Raw genomic sequence first — 19,589 nt, 5'->3', positions numbered from 1 at the left:
TAAAAACAGCATGTTTCTTTATTAAACATTCAAAGAATTAAAATCCATTGATTCTTTAATCTTTAAAACGCCGCATATGGAGATTTTTAAGGGTAAAAGTTTGTCGCCATTCCACGAGCGGGTGCAATTTTGAAGCATGACATGTTGGGCATCAATTTACTCGGCGTAACATCATCTTTCACAATATAAAAAAAATTGGGCTAACTTTACTGTTGTCTTGTTTTTTAACTCAAAAATTAATTTTTGTCCAAAAAAAAGTGTGCTTGTAAGACAGCTGCGCAAATATGGTGTGACAAAAAGTATTGCAACAACCACCATTTTATTCTCTAGGGTGTTAGAAAAAATATATATAATGTTATAATGTTTGGGGGTTCTAAGTCATTTTCTAGCAAACAAAATTGATTTTAACTTGTAAACAACAAGTTTGAAAAATAGGCCCAGTCCTTAAGTGGTTAAAGATATCCATACTCCCTGCAGCCACCACCAATTGTGGGGGAGAGTTCCATATCCTTATTGCCCTAACAGTGAAGAACCCCCTACGCAGTTTAGGGTTAAACCGCTTCTTCTCCAGTCTCGTTGTGTGTCCCCATGTCCTTTTATGCTCCCTATACCTGAATAGATTATTTTCTATGTTGGGATCCCCATTGAGATATTTGTAGATCGCTATCACATCTCCTGTCAAGCGTCTTTTCTCCAGCGAGAATAAATTTAGTGTTTGCAGCCGTTCCTCATAATTGAGGTTCTCCAGTCCCCTTATTAGTTTAGATGCCCTTCTTTGGACTCTCTCCAGCTCCAGCACATCCCTTCGGAGGACTTGTGACCAGAACTGGACTGAAAACTCCAGATGAGACCTAACCAGAGTTTTATAAAGTGGCAGAATTATGGTTTTGGTGCTTGAGTATATCACCTTTTTTATGCATGTTTATATTCTGCCGGCTTTGGCAGGTGCAGCTTGGCACTGCATGCTGTTGCACAACCTGTCATCTACTAGTACCCCTAGATCCTTCTCCATTCTTGACTCCTCCAGCTGTACTCCACCTAGTGAATATTTTACATTTATGTTTTTTGTCCCCAAGTTCAGTACTTTACAATTGTCCACGTTAAACCTCATTTGCCATTTGTCAGCCCACTCCTTTATTTTATTCAGGTCATTCTGCAAAATTTCCATGTCCTGATGAGAGTTTATTACTCTGCTTAACTTTGTGTCATCCGCAAAAACTGAGACTGAACTATTTATCTCATCCTCTATGTCGTTTATGAATATGCTGAAAAGAATTGGTCCCAAGACAGAACCTTGGGGTACCCCACTCACTACTTCAAACAAGTCTGAGTACATCATGTTATTTATCACTAACCTTTGGATCCATCCCTGTAACCAGTTTTTTACTCAAGCACAAACCCTATAGTCTAAGCCTGCAGACCGTAGCTTGTAAATTAACCTTCTCTCCAAAAGTTTGAGCAGGTAAAGTACAAAAAGACTAAAGTGCCTGACACCCAATTGTTTGTCACCCCAATATAAGCTAGAGACCCACTCTAAGATGTTAAAACACTACTTTCATGCTGCTTGGGTGGTCATTATGCACTGCACAAGGGCATACTGACTGTATAGTATTGTATTATCTCTACAGATCCAGCTGAAACTGAGCTGATTATTTTGACATTGGGAATGTCTCTGTTACTAAGTAGGGGCATTTTTTTATTTCTGTCAACTTTTTATTGCATTTTATGTCTGTGTAATTCTCTTTACTTCCTGCCTATTTGACAAAACAGGAAATAAGGGAAAATCTCCCCACTGCTTGTCTATTTGACTTGTCTGAGCTCAGACAGAACAGGAAGTGACAAGAAATCCCATCAATTGGTATACAGATAGCAATAAAATTCATAATCTAGTAAAATGGGGAGATTTTAGAAGTTATTGTCTGCAGTGAGGGTGATTTCCTCTCACTTCCTATATCGTTGACAGATTTCATAAAGCACAGGAAGAGAAGCAAAACACTCTAAATGAAGACAAAAATCACATAAAAATGTAATTTATTTTGGCTGAAGTTATTAGCTGCTCTTCATCCTTGTGTTGAATGAATGCTGACTGCATTGGCAAAAAAAGTCCAAATGGCTAATTTCACCTTAGAAATCAATGCGAGTTACTAATTATAAAAAGCTGAAATTGCTCACAGTTGTGTTTATCTTTTGGCCATCCTTGTTTTGAATGAATGTTGATTGTAATAGTTGAAGATTTTTTTTTAAGTTTGGAAGGTTAATTGCAATTTCCATGGCCTGTTTATCAAAGTAATAACCATACATTTTGATAGGAAGCATGAATTCCAACAGTTTCTTCTGTTTGTAAAGCTTTTTTTTGGCAATGCCTTTACTAATTTTCATCACATTTCAACAAATGTAAACATAACCTAGGAAAATCAGTTGTATTTTTTTTTTTTTTGTGGGGGGGGGGGGCTTGGTACCCTTTTTTATATATACATTGTATCCACAATCAGGGCTGGTTTTAGGCATTGGTGAGCTAAGGGCAACCATTTCATTAGCAGGTCCTGAGAAGCACAGTTTATTCATGACAGCTACCACATTGAATTTAAAATTGCTGCTTAAGTATAGTTATATAAAACAGAACAAAATCAGTAGGATTGTGGTAATCTCCTTGGGCTCTTTCTTTGATCTTTGCAGCCTGGAGTAGGTGATAGAGACTGACTGGGCTAAGGTGGAAAACACTTGCATGGCTATTAAGGTATATACAATGTATATATAGACATATACCGTATGTATATATATTTATTGAACTAGATGCAATCAATAACAGGCAATTTTAAACAAAAGTCCAATCCATTGATACAAAGTGATACAAAGAAAATACATTGCAGTTAATGCTTATATGCACTGGCTAAGAGCCCATTCACACAGGGGCAACTTTAGATCCGACTTCAAGTCGCCCCGAGTCGCCCCTAGTTGCCTCAAGTCGCGCTACATGAATAAATCAATGTAAGTGAATGGATCTGTCTTAATGCACACTACTGCAGTCGCTCCAACTTCAGAAAAGGTTCCTGTACTACCTCAATCCGACTTGAAGGCAACTTGTACCCATTGATTTCAATGGAAGTTGCCTCCAAGTCTGATCACTGTTCATACTGAGGCAACTTTACAGGAAGCAGAAAGGAAACAGAAAGTAATTTCCTCCACTTAACAGCCAGCCCCCTCCTTCTCACACACAGCTGATAAGCTCTGATTGGCCACTTGTAAAGTTCCCTGTCCTGGAGGCGACTTCAAGTTGTGTTGTAAGTTGCCCCAAGTTGTGCTGTGATTCATACTCAAGTCGTGTCCAAGTTGCCTCCCAAAGTTGTGCTGGAAGTCGTGTTGCCCCTGTGTGAATGGGCTCTTAGGGAAAGGACTATTTCCTACATTGAGGGAAACTCAATGCATTTGTACAGGTTGGAATAAATGATGGTTTAAAGTGGATGTAAACCTGAAAAAAAAAAAAAAAAATTTTATATCATACTGTAGAGTATAATATTTCCTATCATTTGAGCCCAGTCTTGCCACACAGAGTTAATCCATCTCTGAGCAATCCTCTTTTATTGTTCAGTGAGAAAAATCTTGACAAACTGACAAAAACTTTGTCAAATCCTCCCCCTTGCTGTGAGTAACAGGTGATTTACATCTCGTGCATTAGCCTAAGAGACATGCAGTATTTTTTAATTCCCTCCCCCACTCCTTTCTTCAGCAGCTCTGCAAGGATTGGCTGTTCCACACCTCAGCATGATTTGGCATGCTGAAGTCATGTGGTTACTTTCCTGTCTTTTCACTGGATGTTAGAGATCATAGCAGAAGTTTAGCAGAAGTTCAGTGTTAGAAATACACAGAGAAAATGAATATTGACAAGGGGAGTGTAGAGGTGGGCGGGGAGTCACCGGTCCCAGTCATATTACAACTTACCATCCAGTCACACATAGCGATTAGTCCACTCTCTGTTCTGCACCCAGGTGACTCTGGCTATTGGCACACCGGGACTCAGCATTCCGGATCAGGCTGCCATTATGCAGCAGTGGTGGTGCGCACTGGAGAGCGATGTGCATTCTCTAGGCCCCCTCATGGTAAGAGGAAGCTGTGTCCTGTTTAGCTTGAGAAAATGCAGCTCTATCCCCTCCTCCTCGAAATCTCCTTCTGGAAAATTTAGTTCAAAAGCTCTTGATTACAGTAAAGTCAAAAGCCTTATCAATTGTGCCACTACGAAAGTGATCTATAGTTTACAGTGCCCCTGCAATAAGATATATATAGGGAAGACAAATCGCAAGCTACAGGTCCACATTGGTGAGCACCTTGGGAATATCAAACATAAGGAGCCGAAAAGTCCTTTGGCTCAACATTTTCTTTTGCACCATCAGTCCAAACCAGATGGACTGAGGGTTAAGGGATCTATGCTTTACAACTCAGCAAAAGATGGGGTGACTTTGACAAAGTTCTTCTCCAAAAAGAAAAAATCTGGATCTATAAATTAAATGTTAAAATTCCACATGGACTCAACAGGGAACTGAACCTACAAGTTTTCTTGGATTAATACATTTTCGTTGATAAAAATATATATATACTTTTTTAAAACTATTTTGGCTAGTTTCATTTCTAGATTTGGTATCCCTGTTGGGTGTATGTGCTCAGTGCCTGCACCCTTATGTACTACACATAGGTGTTCTGCCCTTGTGTGGTTTTCATATGTTCAGTTCATGAGTTGTATTTTTCATTCCATCTTATTTTTTATTATTTATTTATTTATTTTTTCTCACTTATTTTTGATTCTCTATAGCATTTCTTTTTTCTCTTTTCTCTTTTTTATTTTTTCCATTTCTCATTATCATTATAATGTTTATTTCTTTTCTGTGTCTACTAATTTGGTTTAATTTTGATTTTGTACGTGTTTTCGTGTACCTGGTAATGTTTTAATCATGCTGTGTGTGCGCTATCAATAATAGAGATGCTGCCACTGGTATGATTTTACCCTTCTTGTGGGGGTTAATTCTATCTATGACACACTTCCTGTCTGGGTAAAACACATGATTGATTTAGTTTCCTTGTGAGATAATTGATGCCGTGACAAAAATTATGTATATATACCTGTCACAGCCAGGGGGCACTAGTCCTGAAGAAGCTGGGGTTTCCCAGTGAAACGCATTGACATCACTCCCTTGAGCATCAGACAACACTAGAAGCATCAGCCAGCAGCACCGCCTTGCCTCACGCTGGTCCGTGGCAGGACCGCGCTTTAGGAACAGTGGAATATGTGAGCCGTGCTATCGTGCAGCAGCAGAGGCCAGCAAGCCATCCCAGCTATACCTCTCTGCTCTCCATACTCCGTGATTGATTGGCCTTTTGGAGGTACATGTTTGCCAATTCTGCCACGAGGAGAGAGTGTGGAAGCTTTGATTGGCTGTTCCAACTGTGCTACACAGCGCTGCCTTCACAATCTACTGACAGTGAGTTATGCATTCACGCATTACATTTGTCTATTGAACTATTGCCTTTATTCTACCTTGATTAGTTCACAGCCATCCGGGGAAAATTACCCACCTACCTGCCTTCACTGGAAATAACTGAGAGGCTATGGCAATTTCGGCTGGTTCAGGGCCATTCACAGTCTAGTGGATTCCATAGCCTTTGTGGATATGCAGCTATTCATCCCTGTTCTTTGCTCTTTCCCCTTTTCCAGGATTGTCCCACAGTAACGGTACTGCTCTCGGCCACGGAGTGGTGCTTTTTGGTTCCTTTTTTTCATTTTGCAATGGACATTGTTTGCATTATTAGTGACGGGACTGACTGGCTGGTGGTGTAGCCGCTTCTAATTGCACTCATCCACAGTGCCTTAATGTTATATTTGATTGGGTGATGTTAAACGCTCTGTTTTATGTCTTTATGTGTGTTTGTCTTTGGTCCCAGACAATGTTGTCTTTATAATGTTAGGTGTAGGATTTTTGTAATATTTTCTTTATGTTATTTGGTTATGCTGATTTTTCAATAAATGTATTATTTTTTTTATATATAAACAATCCTTTCCGGTTATTATTTCCCTGGGCTCATTCTATGTGGCACTTGGCACTGTGGCCTTCTCTGCAATAGTGCATATTATTTCATATGCTCTTTTCTCACTTTTCTCACTCAAATTGGGTGTGTGGATAAATACCTGGCGGTACCTTTGTGTACCTTTATTTAGTTGGTTCCCTATCCTTCTTTATGTGTTACAGTAAAGTCTCTCTCCTCTGGACGATGCATTGGTGCCTAACTCTGTCTATTGAACTCTTCCTGTTCAGCATTTCCCTCATCATATAGCTGTTAACCAGTTCCACACCGCAGGGCAGCATCTACAGAGCAGCTGCAGCTGCCAGTGTTTATCTCACTTTCCATTCTAAGCACCTGGCTTTGCAGGTCACAAGTTGTTTTACACAGAGATGACAACATTTAGATATATGTTTTTTGCACATTTTGAAAAACTGAATTTGAATGTTCAGACAGGGAGAAGGAGGAAGCGTTTGCAGTCCAGATTTTGAGAACAGCCTAGGGTGACAGCGCTACTCCTCCAATGATGCAGTACAGTAAGCAAGCGTTGTCACCCTAGGACAGGTTGTGTGTTACAGGCAAGATTACCAGGTATAGATAATGAAAAGGAAAACTGAAAGGAAAACAAATGTGTCAACTACATATAAGCACTGGTAAGCTGCAATATATAAAATTTTTGTTCTCGAATTTGATACAATTTGAGTAAATGCAATGTAGATATGAGTCTTCATTGTCATTTCAAGCTAGACCTAAAATAATGTAATGCTTGGCTCAAAAAGTATAATTTCCCATCAATAATAAAGTAGAGAAATGCCACGTACACGCCGTGTGTATGCAAGGCAAACTTGAGCGGAATCCTGTCGGAAAAACCGTCATATATTTTTCCAAGGGGATTTCGCTCAAGTTTGCCTTGCATACACACGGTCACGCAAAAGTTCGCTGAAATTACGACCGTCAAGAACGCGGTGACATACAACACTACGGCGAGCCGAGAAAATGAAGTTCAATGCTTTCGAGCATGCGTCGAATTGCTTCCGAGCATGCGTAGGGATTTTGCGCATCGGAATTGCCACAGACGATCGCATTTTCGGATAGGAACTTTCCCCGACCGAAAAATTGAGAGCATGCTCTCAATCTTTTGCTGGCTGGAATTCCGCCAGCAAAAGACTGATGGAACATACACACGGTCGCATTTTCTGACGAAAAACTCTCATCGGTCTTTTGCGGGCCGAAATTCCGATCGTGTGTACGCGGCAAAAGAGGAAGTGTAAGTGCAAACATATTTAGGAAAAGCAACACATATTATTTGTAACCTTGTCATGTGATCTTCTCTTCCTAGTGCTTGCCAAGATCATAAAGGCACCAGAATCAAAGAATGTAACATTTGGTGCAGAAGTGTCCTTGAAGTGTGCAGCAACTGGTATTCCAGTTCCTTCCATCAGGTGGTTTGAAAATGGAAAAGCCGTGAGTTTTTTTTCTGGTGTTAATTCTTATACATTACCCTATAGTTCTGGAATATATCAAGTCATGTCATTGCAATTTTGTAAATGAGTTACAATTGTATTAATAAAACAAAAATGTTTTACAATGGAGAGGTGTTACATGAATGTAAAGGTCGAATAATTCTATTCATCAATAGCTGACCTAAGTAGTAGCCTGTAAAAGTATTGTGATTGTAGATATAGTTTAATGCTGTGGTATAAAGGATGCTATATTCTCTTAATCAATATTAGACAAATGGTCCCAAATTACTAATTGAAAGAAGACAGAGGCCTGTAGACCAGGATTGACACCTACAGTAAGTGCCAATAAAATCCCCCAATATTTGTATATATAAAGTTGCCACCTCCTGGAAGCATCAACAGAAGGATCTAGGCAATTTGTCTACAGGCCCAGCAGGGGATGAAGCCTGTACACTCTTATGGCTCCCAAATGCTTTCCAACCATTGATTTGTGCCAAAAATCTCTTATAAAAACTAAAATATTCATTGCAGAGAGTTGAAAATAATTCATTTTGATTTACACATTTTGGGGTATGTGTACATTTAATATGGTCTGTGTAGTGTATATAGAATCCAAGAGAAATCCGCAAAACAGTTATAGGAAGCCTAACCTTGACAGCCAAGCGTTGATTGGTCTTGTTGCAATCGGACTGATGTGCAGGCGTCGAAAATCCTATTCTCGACCCAGCCATCAGAACCATTCATGGCCCATTTAACCCTAGTCACTTTGGAACACACAACAGTCCTGTGGGCTGGGAAGGGAACACCCCCCAAGGTTGATTGGCATGAGCTTAAGTCCAGTGCATATCTCACTAAATTGAGGAGCAGGAGAAATGGATGGTGTGATTCACACAGAGCCGGTCTAACTGTTGGGTTGCAATATTTCTGGCATGCCCCTGTCACAGGATAAACCTTGGTAAAGTTTATTTTGGTTTTTATTCCGTGTTCTTTTCATAGCACATATCCAAACTGCGTATGTCCTTTTTTTCTTTGTTGCAGTTTTTTAAATTCTGTTTCTTTGTATTTATATTTTATGTATCTCATATTTTATGCACTGCCCACTTTCAGGATATTAAATAATTAAATCAATAAGTCGCTTTTGTGTACTAAGCTAAGACTCATATCCCTGGAGAGATTGTTGCATTGTAGTATCTGTGTGCTCGATCTAAGTTCCTTGCTAATATGTATGCAATTCCACTGTGTATTGGCAGATTGCATGAAGATTGAAAAACTAGCAGTACTGCCAGATGGAGATCTGTGTGTGTATATGGTTGCCTAGCAGACCATCAACGGACAAACTGCTAAGTGGTGGCAAGCTACCGTGAGTCATGTGTCTGGTGTGGGGGTGTGTGTGAGCAGTGAGAAGAGTGATTAAGATAATTATTCTAGCTCGTAGGAAAGCTGGAAGAATCCTAGAAGTGTGTGCTAATTACTAAATTACTAGACTGCTCCCAAACCCTTATGCCCTGTACACACGATAGGATTTTCCGATGGAAAATGTGTGATAGGACCTTGTTGTCAGAAATTCCAACCGTGTGTGGGCTCCATCACACATTTTCCATAGGAATTTCTGACACACAAAGTTTGAGAGCTTGCTATAAAATTTTCCAACAACAAAATCCGTTGTCGGAAATTCCGATCGTGTGTACACAAATCCACACACAAAGTGCCACGCATGCTCAGAATAAATTAAGAAACGAAAGCTATTGGCTACTGCCCCGTTTATAGTCCCGATGTACGTGTTTTACGTCACCGCATTCAGAACGATCAGATTTTCCATCAACTTTGTGTGACCGTGTGTATGCAAGACAAGTTCGAGCCAACATCCGTTGGAAAAAAATCCATGGATTTTGTTGTCGGAATGTCCGATCAATGTCCAACCATGTGTACAGGGCATTAGAGTGCAACCAGACTGTGTGTAAGGTTCGTATTTGCCTGTGTGTGGTCAGACAGATTGATTGGAGTGGAGTCTCCCTCTAGTGGTGACCAGAGGTAGTGCAGGCTGTGGAAAATGTATCCCAGCCAGTTTTACTTGCCTAAAATAAGCTCTCCCGTCAATCCCTCCTACCCTAGTCAAGGGCCTTGCCCTCGTTAGCTAGCCTCTGCAGGCTTGCGTGCCTTGAGGGTACATTTACAAAATGCTTGAAGTGTATTTCTAGCCAAGTTTTAATTAGGGATAGAATGTTTGTTTTTTTTTTTTTGTTTTTTTTTTATAAGCCCCTGTCCATATCTTTTTTACCTTTTGCCTGTCAATTAGCAACAACATGAAGTAAAACAAATTATGCTTATCATGGCTCTCAAAAGGATTCCTAGCTAGGGAGGACACCAATGAAAATGTCACACTGGATACACTGGATATGGTCTGGGTGGCACCTTCCATAGCTTAGAAAGCCAGCAAAGTGGGGCCAATTGAAGCGCAGCCCGGTGGACACAGCACACAATAATTGGCACCTTAGTGTGTGGATGCATTAAAGTCATTGGTGCATTGGTGCATCTGAAGCTGGGAGGAGGAAGCATCCCAGGATCTCAAGATAGAGCTGCAAGGGGTAGCCGAGGTGACCAGGCAGCCTCGGGACAGAAAACAGGAAGAAGCACACGTGGATGGATGGCGCACAGGCCCTGTAGATAAAAGATAAATGATTCCGTGCTATGGACTACTGAAAAAAATGCTAGTAACTGCTACCTCCACATATACCAACCACCAAAAAGGCGGATGGCCAAAAATGAGGTACAGTGTGGGTAAGTGGAATTGGCGCTGCTATTTAATTGTTCTATCATATATAAAATAAATTCTGATGTGAAAAAAAGGCCCAGAACCAACAAAGAAGGCATAGGCAGCCTACACAGACAACAGGACCTTAATACAGAAAACGTTCTAAATGCAAGTGCAAATACACATATAACTGAACCATCAATCAAAATGCTGGTGTACAATTAAAAAAAAATAGCTATATAATTTTAACAAATATATATAGAAGGTGAATATATAAAAATAGATAAATATAATGACTCATAAAAAATCAATTGATAGGAATAAAATCCATAAATTTATAACAGAAAAATCCAGTGAACAATTAAAATGAAAAAGGTTCTGCAAAGGAAGTGCATGCAATCGGGCAATATCTTCATGTGGCACGCGTGTCTCATTCGTGCCCCTCTCTTGTGCTGCACTCACCAGATGCCACTACCCATCAAAGGGTGTCTAGCCTCCACAGTATCAAATGATTGTAAAAAGGGTCCTTGCAGCAACCTCCATAGTCTCCTTTGCCCAGTATGCTCATGTAAAGACAATAATAGAGCCCATAGCGTAACTCCATATAACAATTGACCCAGACTGTAATGCATGAGATTGACCACACACTGTGTGTTGCCAGTTATTGTGTGCTGTGTCCACATATCCACCTTGCTGCACTTAGATTGGCAGCCCTTTGTTGTCTCACTTAAAGTGATTGTAAAGTCTTGTTTTTTTAGTTAATAATAACAAACATATTATACTTACCTGCCCTGTGCCGTGGTTTTGCACAGAGCAGTCCACATCCTCCTCTTCTCGGGTCTCTGTTTTGTGCTCCTGGCCCCTCCCTCCTGCTGAGTGCCTCCACAACAAGCAGCTTGCTATGGCAGCACCTATGTCCATTCAGACACGGAGCCGCGACCTGGCCCCACCCTCTTTCTCTCCTCATTGGATGACTGACTTTGATTGACAGCAGCGGGAGCCAATGGCGCCACACTGCTGTCTCAGCCAATGAGGAGGGGAGACCCGGGCAGCCAAGACATTCCTGCAACATTGCTGGATCTAGATGTGGCTCAGGTAAGTATTAGGGGGGCTGAGGGGGGCTGCTGCACACAGAAGGTTTTTCATCTTAATGCATAGAATGCATTGGGTGTCATTTTGGATGTTTTATCATTTTCTGTCCGTTGTTACCAGGACAAATATAATTAATCTCTGCAGCAGGGACTCAGACAAAAGTTACCCATACACAGTTTTTTGGTAGCTGGCTAAACGAAAAAAAAAAAACACACAGATTCCTCTTTCCACACAAACAAGGTGGATGGGGGAACCCCCCCCCAACAAAACATTGCATACTGATCCCGCCTCTGTCAGAATATATTGATCCCTGCCTGAAGCTAATTGGCTGCTCCCTGTTGGCCAGGCCACATTTGGTTCACTGTATGTCCAGTTTTAGTCTTTCTCTCTCTATCCAAAGCTGGAAAAAAATAATTGGCTTTTTAAAGTATACAGTATACTGTATTAATAAATAAGCTGTGCTCGATTTTACTATCCCCTTTACAAGGCCACATCTTCCGTGACAGCCCAATTGAGAGCAAATGTTTGTCTGTGAATGTTTTACTTTACCCAGGTCATAGTACAATTACTAGTGGATAAGTCAAATTCAACACTTCATGACACCATGTTGTTTGGATCCAGGTGGCTGTGTTGTCCATGCAGGTATGAATGTTTGGGTATGTTTGGGTATGTTACCAACTCTCATTTGAGAGAAACCCATTCAGCTTAAAAGGTGAAATGCCTTTAACATTGATAAACAAGTCTAGTTTATTGTGACTAACCAGTACTAGTTCTCCAGAGTGAGGGCAAAACCCTTTTTGTCCCTGAAACAAGTGTCCCTATCGGAAGAAAGGCCCTTGCCTCCTGTTACAGTGACATCTATGATATTTTGAATACCTCCTCACATTTCGTCCCAGTGAGATTAATCACCAGGATAAACAAAGAGGTTGAATTACTCCAGCGACATAGATAACAATAGAAAAGAAAATCTGCCACTCCACTCCACACATTACCACACATCTTGAAAATGTGAATGGTGCCCCTTGACTGGTTTTTCATAGCAAGAATTGTTGTGTTTCTGAAACCACATTTTTTCAGTTTTTTTTTTGTGTGTGCGTTGACAAGCTTATTAAAATGTCAAGTTTTTATTAATATATTTTAACCCCCAAGATATTAGGGAAAGTGACAGCTTCAAATAAAAATTGTATAGCTACTTACCAAGGATGAGTGTTCCATCTTCATTTTTGTTCTGTTACCCTACCTTGTCTTTCTCTAAAGCCGAAGGGAATTATTTACTAAAGGAGCATGTTTTTCACTTAGCCGAGTGAATCTACATTCACCTTGCACTTCCCAATCATGTGCAGAGGAGTGTAATAAATTAGAACCTTCTTTGCACATAACTAGTTGATTAAAGTGAATTTGCCTTCTCTAAATTAAGTGAAAATGTTCTCCTTTGGGCAACTATATGTAGCACCTCATGACAAGCTTTGGAGAATTTCTGGTCAACCATGGCAAAAAAAACAGCTTCATTACTAAAGGTGTTACAGGAATAGATGAGTAGTTTGAAGCACCACAGAACACTGTTCAAAATATGGACTAAGTGACCTACAGACAAACTCTACTTTTTTAATCATTTGAAAGATACAGTTGACCTGTAGTTGACTTGCATTTGATCTGCTTAAAACAATAATAAAACCTCAGTTTTTTAAAGCGGTGTTCCAGCCGCAAAAATACACTGCAGCTGCTGACCTTTAATAAGGACACTTACCTGTCCAGGGAGCACACGATGCCGGCCCCCCGAAGCCGATCCGTCCATCGGATCGGGTGCAGGCGTCGCCATTCTAACTAAGGTAAACCGGCAGTGGATACTTCAGGTGTGTGGTGGTTTCTGAATGGCCCCATCGTCTTCTGGGACACACACTGGTACCAGAAGGCAGCGGGGGAGCAGGAGGATAAGATGCCCTGGGCCGCGGCGAGGCTGGGACGGAAGTACATTATGTACTTCGTTTAAGGTATGAAAGAAAAAAAACAAAACAATTGTTATCCAAAAACGATTGGTGGAGGTGTGGTCTTTCCTTTAAGACCAAGTTATAAAAGTGGGTGGAACTCCGCTTTAAGTACTTTGTGCAGCTGAATTAATCACTTACTGAGTAGGCCGCTTCTTCATCTTTTATTTCTTGCCTATATAAACAAACAGAAAATTTCCCAGCACACTTACCAGATAGCCTGCAAAAAAAGCAAATTGACCCTGTCTAACAATTTACGTTCAAAACAGAGATTTTAGTTTCACACATCTGCAAATATATGTGGAAGCCTTGCCGAGGCTCTTCTGTAAAGTGCGGTCTTAAATCTATAATTTGAGAGTCTCCAAGTTGGAACATACATAGCAGTAGATACATTAATGGCAGGTATGCCTAGGATGAACCTATTCCTCCATGCAGAGAACATCAGAAGCCCAGCAAGAGCTCAATTGCATTTTAAGGCATAAAATGTGTCCACATGCCAAATCCAGCAAGCAGGCTATACAAAAACAGCAACCACCCTCATTTTTTGATTAGCTTTTGAAGTAAGGTGCACATGGAAGGGCATTGCACAGTACAAACAAACAGAACATTTTCCCAGAACACTCATACCTTGCCTATGTTCCTTTTTAAGCTGCTGCCATATCTCTGCCCCAGGTTTCCTCTTTCAGGGTGGCTTCTTTCTTTTGCAGCAGCCTATCGAGCCACCCTTTCATGCAGGGACTAGAATTGCGTCTTCCTACACTGTGTCCATCAAATGGAAACACACAGTGCAGTAGCCTAGGATGGCAAGGCACTCTCCTGCTCCTCCCTTCTCCTCTCTTCCTTCTCCAAGTTAACACACTAACTAGAGACTGCACTGTCCACTATTTACTCTTTTCTGTGAAGACCAGAATTTTAGGGAAGCCGCACTGAGAGCAGAAGCCAGAAACATTGAAAGTTATAAACTCCAAGCCCTGGGGCAAGAATTTTGACAAAGAGTTCACTGGGGAATGTTTATTTTATTGTGCTCAGTGTGTTAAGCTGAATGTTAGCGGGTAATACTATTTTAAACTTCTCATGCATTCCCTTAGAATTATATAGAGAGAACAGTAGTTTTGAGGCAAACAAAAGCCAGTTGACAATGAATCCAAAATGACACTGAAATGGTGTTGGTGACAAAATTGGATAGTAATTTTAGCCCTTTCACACCGCATCCAAAGCTAAAAATAATAAATATTTGTCTGAAGGTAGCTTCTTTCTTTTAGAAGTAATAACCTGCAGTAACCTGCATCTTTTTCATTATCTAGCTACAGTATGCTGAAGTCTGATTGGCTGCATTTATGCACTACTGAGGTCTGCACATGGTTATTACACCTTTAAAGATCCCACCCAATTAAAATAAAACCAATTGTCTGTAAGGCATGCATTTGAGCATGCATAGTTTGTCAAGTATATGCAGTTTTGTGAAGTTCTTGACTCTATATCACTGATATGTATCTTGTGACTGTGTTGAAGAATTTAATAATACAAAAAAATGTCTTTGTCTACAGCAGACACTGACCAGTGCAGTCAGAAAAAAAGTGCCAAAAAAATTAAAATATTACATAATATGTAAAAAGTTTACTTTTCTGAAAAGTAAAAAATGATCTATAGAAACTTATTTTTGCTTTGCTCAAGGTTTCACCAGAGTCTGTGGAGGACTATGTCAAAGATGGAATGATCTTCTCAAAGCTGCATGTTACAGCCTCCAGACCAGGACTGTTTACCTGCATGGCGGACAATAAACACACGGGTAGTTTTGGTCCTGCCAAAGCAGCAGCAGCAATCAGCATATCAGGTTTGAAAAGAATGCTCTGTGTGTATAGATAACTGTATGCTAGTAAACCAGTATCTACTAGTTTTCATTGCTCAATACAATAACTGTATATTATTATTATTGTTGTTCACTTATATAGCGCCAACAGTTTCCACTGTGCTTTACAACGTGAGGGCAGACAGTACGGTTACAATACAATTCAATACAGGAGGAATTAGAGGGTCCTGCTCGTTAGAGCTTACAATCTAAACGTATAATAGCACTATTTACTTGTTCAAAGTCTGAACTCAGAAAGTGAAGATTTGCTGACTTAGAGGTAAAATCTAGAAATGTTAATTGTGCTGAAGTAGTATGCCAAAAGATTTAACTTTGCCCTCATGAAAAATAACAGTTCACTTTCTGAATGTGCACTGTTAGCTCATCCAAGGTATCTAAGACACTGCTGTCAATAACTGTTATGCCCCGTACATACGGTCGGATTTTCCGACGGAAAATGTGCGATCGGAGCGTGTGGGCTCCATCACACATTTTCCATCGGAATTTCTGACACTCAAAGTTTGAGAGCTTGCTATAAAATTTTCCGACAACAAAATCCGTTGTTGGAAATTCCGATCGTGTGTACACAAATCCGACGCACAAAGTGCCACGCATGCTCAGAATAAATTAGGAGACGAAAGCTATTGGCTAGTGCCCTGTTTATAGTCCCGACGTACATGTTTTACGTCACCGCGTTCAGAACGATCGGATTTTCCGACAACTTTGTGTGACCGTGTGTATGCAAAACAAGTTTGAGCCAACATCCTTTGGAAAAAATCCATGGATTTTGTTGTCAGAATGTCTGATCAATGTCCGATCATGTGTACGGGGCATTAGTCTCATGGGTTTTGAAGTGAAATTTGGTGATATCATTGTTGTGCTGCTCACCATTCTTGCTGGATAGAAAGCTGTACCAGAGGACCTGTAGTGGAAAGATAAAGCTGTTCCTACCTCATTCATTCTGTGGATCTGTGGTGTCTATATCTTCCCCCCTGCTTCTTGAATATTATCCCATCAGCCATCAGATCACCAGAAATCAGGGGACCAGCACAACCCTGTCTCCAACAAGATGGCTGCCTCCACACAAAAACACAGTTCAGAACAAGATATGGTGAGTCAGTGACGGGGAAAAAGATCAGCTGCAGGGAGACCATAGGGAATACTCTTAACTAGTCATTTTCTCTGTAAATGACAATTTTTTAGAGCAACTTAAAAAGAATAATTCCTGTTTAAGTGTTTTATATATCTTTAACCACTTGCCTACAGAGCACTTACACCACTTACCTTACATTACTTGGCCCAGGCCATTTTTCAGCTTCCAGCGCTGTCGCCCTTTGAATGACAATTGTGTGGTCATGCTACACTGAACCCAAACAAATATTTTAGCATTTTCTTCACACAAATAGAGCTTTCTTTTGGTGGTATTTAATCACTGCTGGGTTTTTTATTTTTTACTTAAAAAAAAAAGACCAAAAATTTTGAAAAAAATAGTTTTTTACTTAGTTTCTGTCAGTAAATTTTGTAACTAAGTAATTTTTCTCCTTCACTGATATGCGCTGATGAGGCAGCACTGATGGGCACTGATAGGCTAAACTGGTGGGCATTGATGAGGTGGCACTTATGGGCACTGATTAGGTGGCACTGATGAGGAGGCACTAATATGTTGCACTTATGGGTACTGATAGGTGGCACTGATGAGCACTGATAGGTGGGCACTGATAGGCGGCACTGGTGGGCACTGATAGGCGGCACTGATGGGCACTGATAAGCGGCACGGATAGGCCGCTCATATGATGGCATCCCAGAACGAGAGCCGCATCTCCCTGCCGTCATTTGATGGTGGGCGGGCAGCAACTAGTTAAAGATACGTTGAAGATATTGAAAAAGAGACAAACAGATATTCAGATTTACCTATTCTTGGAAATGACCAGGTATACACATTCAGATATTTGGATGCCAATCATGCAACAGTCAATCGTTATCATCAAATACTTTAGGCCGTATCAGCAAATTATTCCTTATCTATCAGATAATAGTTTATGGATGGGCTTAATAATGACCTCTAGACAGTGAAATTAAAAGGGGATACTTAGAGCTCATTCTACTAATCTGCACAAAACATCATGATACCAGGCCCATAGTGATATATTGTGCTCTGTTCTGGTAGAATATTTTTTTTGCAGGGTCTAGATCAATATGCATGACCGACCTAAACCCTTCATTTGCAGTGCGTTTTCAGAGGATATTCTTACTGGTAAAGTCAGGTATTTTAAGAAACTGTGGAGCAGGGGTGTCCAAACTTTTTTCAAAAAGGGCCAGATTTGATGAAGTAAACATGAGGGGCGACCATTTTGCCTGACATTCTTTGAACCAACCAAGAAGAATTCTCCTGCCTTTGTGGCTGTGTGTGGTGAAGAAATGAGCTTGGGCATGTTATTTGGATATACCGTATTTATCGGCATATAACATGAGGGAAGTTTCAGGAAAAAAAAAAAAATTTAATCAAAGAACTGTGAAGCAAAATAAGGCTCAGTGCCCATCAATGCAGCCTAATCAGTGCCCATCTGAAGCCTCACAAGTGCCATGAATGCAGCCTCACAAGTGCCATAAATGCAGCCTCACAAGTGCCATAAATGCAGTCCCACCACTGACATGAATGCAGCCCCACCATTGCCATGAATGCAGCCCCACTATTGCCATGAATGCTGCCTCACCATTACCATGAAGGCAACCTCGCCATTGCCATGAATGCAGCCCCACTATTGCCAGGAATTTAGCCCCACCATTGCCATGAATTCAGCCCCACCACTGTCATGAATGCAGACTCACCATTGCCATGAATGCAGCCCCACCATTGCCATGAATGCAGACTCACCATTGCCATGAATGCAGACTCACCATTGCCATGAATGCAACACACCCATTGCCATGAATGCAGACCCACCATTGCCATGAATGCAGCCCCACCATTACCATGAATGCAGCCCCACTATTGCCATGAATGCAGCCCCACCATTGCCATGAATTCAGCCTCACCATTGCCATGAATGCAGCACCCCCATTGCCATGAATGCAGCACCCCCATTGCCATGAATGCAGCACCCCCATTGCCATGAATGCAGCACCCCCATTGACATGGATGCAGTACCCCCATTGCCATGAATGCAGTTCCCCCTATTGCCATGAATGCAGCACCCCCATTGACATGAATGCAGCACCCCTAATGACATGAATGTAGCACCTCCATTGCCATGAATGCAACACCTCCATTGACATGAATGCAGCACCCCCATTGACATGAATGCAGACTCACCATTGCCATCAGTGCAGCCTGATCCATGCCCATCTGCAGCCTTGGAGGGGACAGGGAGGGGGCGGGACAAGCGCCAACAGATTACATACAGGAGAATCTGTTTTCTCGTTAGCCTCTATAATACAAAGTCCGGCCTCCTCTAATGGACAGAACAGTCATCCAATGGCAGCGCAGGAGATGGGACTTCCTATTACAGAGGCAGCCATGTAAACAGGAAATTCTCCTGTATGTACAGCACTCATCCCACTCTCTCCCTGTCCCCCTCCAAGGCAGCCAGCATATATATCTTTTGTGGCCCCGGCACTGGGAGATCGTTGGGGGTCACAAAAGATATACGTCCAAATTATCAGGCGTGTCGTTCCAAACCAGAACTCGGGCCGCAATTGATCCGTGGGCCAGACTTTGGACATGCCTGGTGTAGAGAGTAGAAGTTGGCAAGGACCCCAGTCAAAGAAGGATGTTGCATTAAAATGAGAATTGAATCAACACATTTAGCCAAATACATTTTTCTACTTTCATTTAAATGAGAGTACAGCTAATATGTAGTTCAGTACCTGACACACTGATCCATGGTGCAGTGTCTTGCAGTGCCAATCATTTTGAATGGTACACTAATGCATTTTGCCAATGCCATTTGATGCACATGCATTCCAGGATATTACAACAAACCAATGTGAACATTCTAGTGCTGTGTTGAAAAATCAAGGTGGAGTTTTTTGTGAATTGTGATGCACGGTTAGTCCATTCCAAACTAATATGCTGTTTCAAGCATATCTAACAATAAACACACACAAATGTCTACATTATTGTGTTTTTTTCAGTTGTTTCCTTTTTATTTGGGATTAGTAGCTCAGGCTAGGTTCACACCACACACGTATGATGGAATGTGTGTGTGCTTCTGCTCAACACGTGTAGGGCAATCTATTCATTTTGAACATAGATAAGAAAACCCTGACCTTTTTCCAAAAACACAGCGCATGCAAAAACGCATTCATTAGCAAATGCGTAGGGGTGCCATTACTAATAATTGCACCACCATGCATCTGATAATGGTTATTATGTTTCTGTGCGTGTTGGGCAACAATAC

At 41.0% G+C, this 19,589-nt stretch overlaps 1 protein-coding gene across 1 annotated transcript in view; it reads left to right on the top strand.

The window, feature by feature from the left end:
* Window positions 1-19,589, top strand: part of MUSK (muscle associated receptor tyrosine kinase) — a 278,906-nt gene that overhangs the window by 130,550 nt on the left and 128,767 nt on the right. The window contains exons 6-7 of the mRNA XM_073591125.1: window positions 7,388-7,512; window positions 15,015-15,174. Coding sequence (XP_073447226.1) covers window positions 7,388-7,512; window positions 15,015-15,174 — 285 coding nt within the window. The remainder of the gene's footprint in view (window positions 1-7,387; window positions 7,513-15,014; window positions 15,175-19,589) is intronic.

Source organism: Aquarana catesbeiana, linkage group LG01 (assembly GCF_042186555.1).
Source record: "Aquarana catesbeiana isolate 2022-GZ linkage group LG01, ASM4218655v1, whole genome shotgun sequence".
Classification (NCBI taxonomy): domain Eukaryota; kingdom Metazoa; phylum Chordata; class Amphibia; order Anura; family Ranidae; genus Aquarana; species Aquarana catesbeiana.
Note: the sequence above shows the minus strand (reverse complement) of the source record. Positions and strands in the feature narration are given on the sequence as shown.